Raw genomic sequence first — 11,732 nt, forward strand, 5'->3', positions numbered from 1 at the left:
CCCCCCCCCCGTCCTAAAATCTCAAACCTCAAACCTCGACACATCCTCTTTAGCTCTGCTCTCGTCATACTCCTCAAGTTCAACTCCACCACCCCCCACCCCGCCCAACAAGTTGTTTGGAGCTCCTTTCTAAAAGAGGAGCAGCGGAGCCAGGAGCAGGTCATCGTATCACACTGCATCGCTGGATTTGTTGGATAATTTTGACGCACGTGAATCACTGTAGACTCTCCAACACTGTATGCATGAGACAACCCCGTTTATCAGCAACCTCCTCCTACTCAAAAGACGAGAAGAACAGTTGTCCGATCTGAAAGGAAAGCATGCGAGGGGACAGAGATTTTATACCTTCTGTAGGCTTAGACTCTTTCCCTCCACTATAGGTAACTTATATTGTATCACCAGTTATAGCCCATAACCCATGACATGGACCCAACCTGACCCCGCCCTGCTCCTCCCCCCCTCGGTTTGTTTGTGCGTGTGTAAATATGTACAGTAAAATACACACAGAGTATGTTTTTTGCTTTTATTTTGAAAGAGAGCGAAGTCTCTTCTCTCCTCTTCCTGTTGTGTTGTGTTGTAGACAGAAGCCGATTTCTGTAGATAAGTGTAGAGACCCCGCACTCATTCTTCTGTCTGTTTCTATTCTATTTCGTCCTGGTTTTTTTTATTATATTTTTCCTCCCTCTGGCTTTTTTCCTGTGTGACTGTGACCTATATAGCTTTCTCCATCCACAGCAGAATGTAAAAGTGTTTTTATATTATCTTGGCACTGGTTTCATCCATCTCTGGGAGAAATGCACAGACATCCAGTTACTACTGAGGAAGTATTGATAAGGATGTCGATTGCGGCGCATTATGTATGTTGCTAAAGCGGCTGTCGATGAGTATTATTTAGGAACATTTAAATAGTTTTTACGTGCCATTCCTAAGTGAAATGAACGGGATGCGTTTGGTGTAGTTATAGAGACGCCACTTTTCACTCTGTGGTTTTTTGAAAATTTCCCCATTGATAATATTAAGATGTATTTAGTTTGCCCTGATTCTACATTTGGATGTTTGAGACGAGATGAACGTGAGGATAAGAAGTCGATAACGTGAGCGCGGTTGATGACCCGGGAGAGAATCTGGAAACTGTGATTGAAATGTGCATTTTGGATTTAGCTGTGATGATTGAGATATTTAGCCTTGTAAATGATTCATTATGCTGTACAGTGCTTGCTGTTTGAGCTTGTGAAGACCAACAGCATGACAGTTCTATATCAAATTAAGTTATTTCTCTGGTAGGCTATTTGTGAGACCATAACGGGAAACGAGCATGTCGCTGAAAGACTTTCCCCCCCTCATTGCCTATTTGCTGTTGTCTAAATTGGGTTTGTGAACCACAGACTACACCGTTTGTGAGCACCGTCAGGACAATTCATGGCAGGAAGTCACAGGTTTTAAAAGTGATTGAGAATGGAGTTGACTAAAGCCAGTGTAGCTATTTAAGGTGGATTTTTTGGGAAACTAATCCCATATCACTCCCCAAAAAGCAAGTTCTTTGTACAGTTACAACTCATTGTTCTACCTTGTGTAGAAATTGTTGTCTTAAGGCCTCCTGTTTGTCATTTTACTGTTTTTGTTCCAGTGTGGGCACTCATTTGTAATTCATGTATGCATTAGGATTGTATAAGTAATATGATCTTCACAATATTGGACTAATATTGCTAGTATCTTTTTTATTAAGTACCTTTGTAATGTTCACTTTTTTCTCAGCATTATGTACAGCAACGATTCAAACAGTAATTAAGTGCATTATTGTAATTATGTGTGTTGTTGAGTTTGAATGGAGACATGTTGAGTTTGAAAACACATTTGTCCCAGGGCCAATAGAAAGCGGCCGTTCCTCTGGCATGTGCTAATCTGTATCATAAAAGGTTTGGATACATAATGTAAATGAGATCTGTATGGGCTCATAGTTTGCCTTCTACCAGAGCTTTCTTCTTCGCCCTGGTCTTCTTAAAAAGTATTAGTAAGTGTCTAGTGGCCCAGTCATCTTCGTGGGCCACCCAAGGCTGTGGAGAGCGGTATCTCAGAGCTCGAGTAATATTTGTAACATCATGATACTGTGCAACAGCGAGACATTTGTCCCGGTGTCATGGACATTGCACTGTACAACATTCTGAGTAGACTCCGCTAAGGATGGGACCCTGCAGGCTGCAGTGATTTCTGTGATTGTACAGCTGTCAATTTTCCAAACATATCTGCTGTATCTGCCTGTGCACACGGTTGGACTGACGGATCCTAACAGGACCACTCTGGCAAAACGCCCCCACAAATGAGCTGTCTGTCTCTGTCTGGCCAGAGACTTGAATGTATTTGTGTACTGGAGCACACCAACCACCCAGTCGTAACCATGTGGTCCCATCCTGCCAGACACATCAGCACTCTGCTGCAGGAACCTTGAAAACCCCACATGTTCTATTTCAAATCTAAATACTGCAGTTTCTGTCTTTTTATTTTTATTTTGCCTGTATGCTGTACAGACTGATGATGCAAAAATCAATCCCCATATTTTTTTCCCCCTCTTAATCATTCAGTATTGTAATATATTTAATATAAAATAAAACTTTCATCAACACATCCGTCTATGCTAACATTTGTAATAACCTTTTACTCATACAGGAAAAGAAACACTACAGGATATACTGGAGAACTGACTCCATTTATTTATGGTTTTGTATTACAACAACACACATGAGATGCACTGATCCAACATATTAGGCGTGACCGATCCACAGTAAATGCAGTTTCTTTGTCAATGTCATTATAACTTTCAGTGTTTCCATTATCAGTTACAGTAGGCAGCAGACTCCGTTTGTTGTGCCACAGTAATCCCTGGCCTTGTGTAACCAAACATAATAACTGCAGTGAGTTCTGCACAGTAAGATTTTAAATTTGGGGGTAAAAAAAAAAAGAGCTCTGGTATCAGAATTGGTATTTAGGGAGAACAAGTTGGATCAGTGCATCCATATAACACACAATGGTAAAAATAAATACAATCTTGATTTTGTGAGCAATCAGACGAAACAGAAAAGAACTGGCTGGTACGAATGCACCTGGTGCTGCTTTAGCGTTTGCTTTACCAACATCCTTTCAAGGGTAAGCATATAAATTTGTTCAAATTAGAGCCAATATTATCGTCCGGTATTGGCCTATTAGACATATCAGTATCACTGTTGTGTCATCCGATATGCACCGATATGAAAACCTCCTTTCCTGGTATATAATGCAGTAGTTCGTAGTAGTTGTAGTTTTTATAGTACTGATGTTTAGCTACTTATTTAATTTTTATTCATGCTTTATTTTCTCAGTGTTCATTTTTAGAATTGGTTCACAGAGTAGCCTACATGTTGAATAACTTAACATGTTAAAGAATATTTAGCCTTAATATTCTCTAAAGTTGTTTGTTTTAGAAAGCAGCCTTCTGAATACCGTTGAATAGTCCTATCGATGCAAAATCGGTCTGTTTTCATTCCAGCTTAAAAATTCACTATATCAGCTGCCATATTGATAATCTGTTAATTTTTCCCCTGTAAAATCCGTTTCTGCTTAGACTGCGAAAAGCTCAGACCAAACAGGCAAACAATTCGAAGCACAGTTCAACTCGTGGAGCCTCGTGACATTGGATGTTTTGGCTGTGACGGTCAGTAAGACTTCCATTGACCGGTCTGCACTGAAACTGCATTCTGTTGTCACAGGTGTTTTCTCTGTAGGTCCCACTGGAATTTGTGACATGTTGTCCGTGTTCATCACAAATGCTTCAGTGAGTGGAGCCTCAGTGCCTGCAGTCTACCCTGATGGGTGGCTTTAGTTGTCATTTCTGCATCTTTGTCAACTGATTCTCGGATGCAACTTTTCAAATGTTCAATACCAAATCCAGTGGCGGCAGAGACAGGAACCACGTGTCTGAAGGTCATATAGTTCTTCGGTATCATGTCATCAGGCAACAGATCACAGAACTCTGCAGGGAGGAATGCATTTATTGTCGTCCTGTTAACATGTTACAGGCAACACAAATGATTGTGATTCTTTGCTTTTTGGTTGTCAGTCAATATGTATGTTTAATGCTGCACAAAACATTTGTTTTATTGACTATGTATGTTAGCCCTTTTATCATTGCAATTGGTTCCAATTTTTCCTGTCTTAATCTAAGATTGAATATAAGGCTAACTGCGCTCTGACTCCACCGTTGTATCACTACAGCGACCAGATATCTTCACATAGAAAAGCAGGATTCAGATGCATTCAATGAAAAAATGTAGCGGAAAAATTAAATACACAGACTGGATAGCATTTAGCACGTTAGCAAGGTTTTCTGTGTCTCATCAATTTAACTGACTGTGAAAATTTGAAGAATAATGAGTAAAATAGAATAAGAAATTCATCAAATTTACCATCTGGATTTTGTAGTTGCTCCGTCAGCTCTGCTAGTTTGTCCTCAGCGTCAGGCAGGTCCATCTTATTCACCACCAGTAAAGCAGGCTTCGATACAAGCTCCTCTTTGTACAACTCCAACTCCTTGAGAACGTGGTGAGAGAGGAAGAGAAGGAGGGGATGAAGAAGATGATGGAGAAGCTGTGCATGAGATGAACGGATCAGGAGCAAGCCAAAGAGAAGAACAGTCTAACCTTGGTAAGAAGTTGAACAGCTTCAAAAGCCGACCTAAACGGTGTTTTACTTGCCAGCTGGAAACCGCAAACATCTACCTGCAGCCAGACAAAGCACGACCAAATTAAACTCCATCATCACCATCACCACCATCATCATCATCATTATCATCACAGGCAATCTACAAGTTATTCTGACCACATTCAAACATAATGAGATGTCAACTTATGTACTTTCTGTAACTTTGACTACTCACCACAAACAGCAGCTGTTTGGTCCTCTCCACATGTTTTAGGAACTTATGGCCCATGCCTTTGTTTATGTGAGCTCCCTCAATCAGGCCGGGGAGATCAGCAACAGAAATCTACCAAAAATAAAAAATTATACAAACACTACTGAGTGAGGGGAAACTAATTCGAGGAGCAGTTCAAGAACAACACACTAATATACATTCCTATACCTGCTTATGATCGCTATACATCAGTTTTCCAATCTCCGGCTTCAAAGTTGTGACTGTGAAATACCAAAAAAAAAAAAAAAGATGACAGCATGTTGATCTGAAAATGATTAAACTGTAAAAACGTACAAATAAGAACACAAAAATACAGTTTGTACATGAGTGTAGTATTATGTACTCACAGGCGTAGTTGGCAATCTGAGGGGTGGCGTTAGACATGGCTGTCAGGAGAGAGGACTTTCCTGCATTTGGGAACCTGATTGATGATGATCAACACAAGAAAATCAAGATGCTTAGTTAAATATTTAGAGTCTGAGCTAAATTAAACAACAAATGTGTATTTCTGCTCTTACCCAACAAGGCCCAGGTCAGCGATAAGTTTGAGGTCCAGCCTTATGTGTTTGGCCTTGCCCCTACTGGGTTCAAACACAGAGTGGAAGGAGCCTCCGGGTCCTCCTTTTGCCACCATCAGACGATCACCTTCAGCATTAAGGTCACCTTGGGTAAAAATACGTTTTACTGAAACATCAGTTGGCTATTCCCTCCCATTTGATTACTGATACTATACAATGTATGCAACAAATTATGTACTTAATCATAATCCTACAACGTCAATGTCCAGCTCATATTTCAAATGAAACCTCCCTTTTGAGGTTGTTTTGACACAAATACAGTGTGATACAAAGGAGATACAAATGTTTGACCTTCAGCAAGTGCTGTGAAATGTTGGATACCAAGAAAGGTATGATACTACTATAATAGTACATCTACTACAGCGTATTCTCAGGGATCCACTGCAGTAACTCTTTGCTCTTAATGAACTCAACTAAAAAGAAGATAAAATGCAGGATGGTTTAAAGCAAAGTAAGGAAGGCATCTATTAGAAAATGAAACTGCAACATTGCATCACTGACTGTGCTGACCATGCACTGTACAAAATAGAGGCGGTTTTACAAAAGTTAAACGTACCAATTACTTTGCCATCATCAGTGATGACTGTGATACCAACAGGAGCCAAGATCTCCTTGTCCTCCCCCCTCGCTCCTCTCAGAGCATGGACACTGTCAATGACAGAAAATAAAACACAATAAATACAAAAAACAGCTCTCTCAGGATTAGGATCTATCTATTAACATATATTAAACAACATGTCTGAAGATCTTTGACAACCATAAATCACCTAAAATCGATGATTGGTGAATGACATTCAACAGATATATTCTGACTCTGCACTTGAGGTTTGATTTGTAAAAAACAAACCTGCTGTTGGCTCCTGCGCCAGCTACAAAACGTTTGTGCGGGTACTTGTCCTTGATCCTCTTTAAGGTCATGTTCTTTGTAGCCACCACCCAAACATCTCCCCCGTTTCCCCCCTGTCCCCCAAGACGGGGCAAACCCATGCCCCCACTGCCTCCGCGGGCGTACAGACGGAGGTTATCCACAAAGTTTCCATACTGCAGGAGGCAGAAAAGAGACATTACAGTGATGAGATTTAAAATGTAACGATGCCACTCATGATAAACAGGTGCCTTACTGACCCAATGTGGTAACCTGAACTAAAAAAGGTTTAAATGTTTGATCTATTGTCATTTTTATGATTTATTTTTGACTTGGAGTGACTTTATTGATAATAATTTAGGTGTTCACTGTACTGACTTGTTAGTAAAAAGTTATCTGGTCATCTGACATGAATTCAATGCCCTCCTTCTCACTATGTCAAACTATAAATATGTTGTTTGACAAAACATTCCCAACTCAAGGTCCACTTATCTGCTTTTTCTACAGCTTACAACTGTATCATGGGATTGTTTTGGCAGACTGCTATTTCCAAGCTCAAACGTGCTTCATGCTAGAGCCAACATGAGACCTGAAATTGTTTTGGATGAACAATAACAGCTTCTGAGCCTCAATATCAACAGATCCATCTCCATTAAGGTTGACAACTTTGGATACAGCCAGACAAGTAAGTGGACCCTGAGTTAAACACAATTTCCGAGATCAATAATGAGTTAACATGCTTACAAATACATATATACGTGTTGTCTTTTACACATATAATGCGACATAAAGCTGATGAATAAACGAGATCCCACAGACCAAACAGGCCAATTTTTGTGGTTAGCAGCAGTTAGCAACAGCCTGTCACACACAGCTAGCCTAGCTAACAGTTAGCTTACCTGCCAATATCAGGGTAAATAAATTGCTTCCATGAGATTAAAATTGGTCTGCAACAGTACTTACCTTCCGGAAGCAAATCCTACTGAGCTGGACCATCTTCAGTGGCGTTTATTACCACTTTTTGTGTTGTTTACTGAGCTAGCGACTAGCTTCCCATGTGTGTTTGTGTGAAGGACCGGAAGTGGTGGGTTCCTCTCAGCTCATTGGCTCATGAGACAAAGAGGCGGGACTCCGCAGTGGTGAGTGACAGCTGCTGGGACTCTCCACACATGATGCTGGTATGGATGAACTTTTATTTAATTAGTATGTAAACAAAACATGATGCTAGTACACCAATACATGAGGTTTTAGCCTCAAATATACAAATAGTTCATGAGTTTGATGGTGAATCCCAACATAAACTGCACCTTCCCTTTTTTGAAATATATTTATTAAAATAATATTTTGTATATGGTGTTTATAAGTTGTGTATCTCATATCATCTGCTACCCACCAAATGAACCTGATTTTGTCAGTTGTGACATATCAAAACGGACTAATGGTAGATCAGAAGGAGCTTCCTCCCTATATATACAGTCAAAATGTGTATGTTTATTTAGTTAGAAACTAAATGGTCAACAATGTAAAAAATTGTTGTTGGGTTGATCATACTGTATTACAAAAAACACAAGACAAATGAATGAAGACAGACATTGGGACATAGCATCAACACACATGACGTTTAAAGGACACAAATAATTTAAGAAACATAGAGTGACTTGATGAAAGATTAAACTTGTAAGAGTTTAAGATTCAATATGGGGCTATACGTGCTGAAAACACTCACGGCACTAAAGTTAAATTGGTAATTCAGTTCAAGTTTGACAAGCTGTTTACTGCATTGCATAGCAACTGAACAGTGCAGCTGCTATTTTAAGAGTAATACAGTATTTCTTGTAACCGACTGTTCATATTTTTTGACAGATTTTCATACTTTGTACTCACCTTTGAATTTTATCGTATTGTAGACGAACATTTTCATTTTCTCTTTAGTCAATCTTTTACCTTATTATTGCCGGGCTGATGCAGCTGTTCTGTGTTGGCAAATTCATAATATGGATATGATGAAGTGGCGGTCATCTTCAAATGTACTGTATGACCATTATCTTTTAAAGTTTATAAATGAACATATAGTGCCACAGCCAAACACAAGAAACTACACTGGCAATATTGCATGACATTATAAGACATTTTGTCATTTTATCCACCCACTATGTCAGTTGAAAATTAGGAGTTCATTCTTTATTGACAAAGCATAAAAACAAAATTTTTTAAAGCCTGAGGACAGTAACATGTGTCCGTTAGTTGATCTGTTATTCCTACACATTGGCCCAGACAGAGCTGGGTCAACAATAGAATACCACAGATGGTAGTGGTTCTCAATCTGGCGTCCGGGGACCCCCAGGGGTCCTTGAGGAGGTTCCATATTTTAATTGAACTATTTCTTAATCAGGGGTGGACCTAGAAGGGTAAAAAAAAATGCCTGGCCAACCCAGTTTGTTGTGAAATACTGTCCAATTTAAGACATTATTAAAATAACGTGTTTAAATGTGTCAAGTGGAAATTGACACATATAATTTAATGATCTGTTATGGTCACATTTCAGACTAGGTGATGGCTTTAAGTTCAATAAAAAAAGCATTGTATTTAGAAATATATAGAATACGTAATTGTTTACAATTAAATCAATATATTTCTGCCACCCCTTGTCTCCACACCATCCTCTGGCCGCCCTATTAATATTTCTCTATCCACCACTGTATTTAATTAACTAGAAGTTAGCCACGTGAGAGAATGTATAAGAATGACTACTCTGTTTAAAGATTTCATACGATTTACTGTTAATCTGCCAATTTAAAGTATAGACAGACAGACAGACAGTAGTATAACCAAATCATATAAAACCCTGACCACCCTGATCCCTGAGTCTACGTCTTATTAAATACAGGTCTGCGGCCTGATGTTCATTTGGGGGTCCTTAACACAAAAAAGTGTGAGAACCACTGTCCTATAGAGGATAACTCAAAATGCTTCTGGTGACCCCCTGACCTTTCATCAAAGTACTCTTCTTTACCAAAGCTTCACTACATGAAAAGATAGCTCACTTCTACAACGTTTAATGAGCCCATTTATGCTCTTGAGATGAACCCTTTCTGAATTTGGATGGCCATTTCTAACTATAGCACCACCCCAGGATATTCTCCAGCTATAACCTCACCAACAGAGGTGCTGTAAGAACTGAAAAATCACCATTATAATGTTAATTCTGTCCAGCTGCTTTGATATTGTGGGTTATAAACATATCACAGCTCACAGGAGCGCACAGCAGTTTGTTTCTATGGCCAGATAGAGAAAGGTTGTCCTGAGCATTTGGATGATTCAGGACGATGTAATTCTTAAAAAGAAAGAGTGGGTAAAGAAGCAGAGTGTCGGCGGCGCTGTGAGGATGCTGAGGGATGCTGATCCGATCTTCCGGCTCTCTTCCTTCTGCCGGTGCAGGAGTGAGATGCGCATGTGATGACAAAAGCAAACGCAGGACCCGGTTTCTCCCCCCTCTGTCACACACACACACACACACACATATGTATACACACACACTCTGCCATCAAGACTTAGAGAAGATCTACCCCCTCGGGTGACATTCACGGGCTGATCAGACCTGAATAAACCAGGTCTGCTCGGATTTAACCGCACAGAGGTAAGCGTGTGTGTGTGCGGGTGAGCGTGATGACGAGAGAGAGGTTGGCTTATTATCTCATGCAAGACCCCGGACAGTTGGATAGGTCCTCCCACCGGTGTCTGCCTATTTATACGGTTAGAAACGCTGCCGTGGGTCGTGATAACAGGACGCGACTGGGAGATAGAGAGATACATCACAACGCGGTAAGAGATCCTGTTCTTGGCCGGGTGTTGCGGATGCTCGTGAGTGTGTTTGACCTAAATTATGCAATTGATGGGTGACACAGACGCTGTCGCATGCGCTCCTTGTGCCTTATTGGATGCAGGCTGCAAGGACCGCTGCTTAGGAGTGTAGTGGGATGTTTGAGCCAGTGGGTCCATGAGGATGAGGGGTATGATGGAGTGTCAGACTGCTACATCAGTCAGTTGCTCCGGTAGCTTGCGCTGCAGCAGCATTCCACTTATGTATGCACAATTTAGTGCTTTAAAGTAAACCTAATGTTGTAAGTGACCTGCAGGGTGCTCTGAGCAAAAATTAGCCCACATTGCAAAGATGAGGCTGTAGTTGTAGGCCTGTAAAAAAAAAAAACAACAACCAAAAAACCAAAAAACCGCACCTTTCAAACAGAACCTGTACTAAATCATAAAGGATTCATCAATTGAAAAAATAAATCTAACAATCTAACAACAATAATAAGATTTTTGTCATTCTGTTGACCACGGGACATTAAAAGTTTAACATTAGGTGTCATTTGTTTTCCATTGCCAACAATACTCAGTACACTATGTTCTAGAAAAGTATGGTCCGTCCTCTCCACACATGCTGCAAAACGCGCACATGTAGGCGCATGAGAGGGCAGGTAGACGGTACAACAAACCACAAATGAAGTCAACTAACAACAAGAATAAAGTCAACATTTATTTTAATAATCACATTTGAGCTGTGGATGTATTGTGTTTTTCTTTCTCCAGTTTATAGGATCTGCACTGTAACTGCTTTGGTACTGAATGGAGTTTAATTAAAGGTCAAAAACAGAGTAACTCAATCACACAGATTTATGGTTCATGGTTTACTCTTACATTTGTCACCATAATCAAAGATATAAAATTGTGAAACTGGCGTAACAACAGTACAGCACTGTTGTTGCATCATGTAGCTTTTACACCTGTCAAAGCTGATAGATCAGAGCTGGAAAACGAAGTTTGCATTTTCAGGGGGACTGAACAACCAACCTAACCATCCTAAACATATGAAGTGTGATTAAATAATCTTGTTCCATATGCAGATTCAAATGCAACGCACTGTTGAAAAGCTACCAAAAAAGGGAAAGAAATTCTAGTATTTGTACCTTTTAGTTGACACTGTTGTATCATGCTTCGAATGAACTTCCTTGCTGAACTACAAACTTCTGTTTTGTCAACCATATGGGATAACAAAACTATTGTGAATTAAATGGGATCCCCTGACATCCACTTTCTATTTTGGTAAGGTGTGAAAGGTGTGAAAAGTCAAAGTTAAAAAAACAAACAACTGTTATGACTGTAAACACTGTGGGGTTTGTCAAATTGACCAGTGGCATGGAAATACCAGTATGAGCTTGCCAACTGGGGTCATGACATTCTCCAAACACAGTAGGCAATGTGTGGAATCCCAGTGCTTTCACTGAAAAGGGTAAACAAGCCGACAACCAAAGACAACCAGTTGGCCCACAGACACAAGTCAGACGGG

General features: G+C 40.1%; 1 protein-coding gene across 1 annotated transcript; it reads right to left on the bottom strand.

The window, feature by feature from the left end:
* Positions 1–2,685: 2,685 nt before the first annotated feature.
* gtpbp10 (GTP-binding protein 10 (putative)) lies at positions 2,686–7,473 on the bottom strand. Its single transcript, XM_035672486.1, has 10 exons — positions 7,349–7,473; positions 6,368–6,561; positions 6,077–6,168; positions 5,461–5,605; positions 5,290–5,363; positions 5,111–5,163; positions 4,907–5,014; positions 4,671–4,748; positions 4,437–4,560; positions 2,686–4,003 (listed from the first exon to the last, which is right to left on the bottom strand). Exons 1-10 carry the CDS (start codon positions 7,379–7,381, stop codon positions 3,792–3,794), a joined length of 1,113 nt encoding a protein of 370 aa, XP_035528379.1. The 5' UTR covers positions 7,382–7,473; the 3' UTR covers positions 2,686–3,791.
* Between the last annotated feature and the right edge of the window lie 4,259 nt (positions 7,474–11,732).

The sequence above is a fragment of the Morone saxatilis genome, unplaced genomic scaffold (genome assembly GCF_004916995.1).
Source record: "Morone saxatilis isolate NCDOM2014 unplaced genomic scaffold, NCSU_SB_2.0 Contig24, whole genome shotgun sequence".
Classification (NCBI taxonomy): domain Eukaryota; kingdom Metazoa; phylum Chordata; class Actinopteri; family Moronidae; genus Morone; species Morone saxatilis.

What these genes read in the sequence shown, in the direction of transcription:
- gtpbp10 (XM_035672486.1), bottom strand. Translation starts at nt 7,381, where the DNA reads ATGGTCCAGCTCAGTAGGATTTGCTTCCGGAAG. An exon ending in TGTATAGCGATCATAAGCAG is followed by an intron (nt 5,015 to 5,110) that starts GTATAGGAATGT and finishes TATTTTTGGTAG; the next exon opens with ATTTCTGTTGCTGATCTCCC. An exon ending in CCAAACAGCTGCTGTTTGTG is followed by an intron (nt 4,749 to 4,906) that starts GTGAGTAGTCAA and finishes GTCTGGCTGCAG; the next exon opens with GTAGATGTTTGCGGTTTCCA.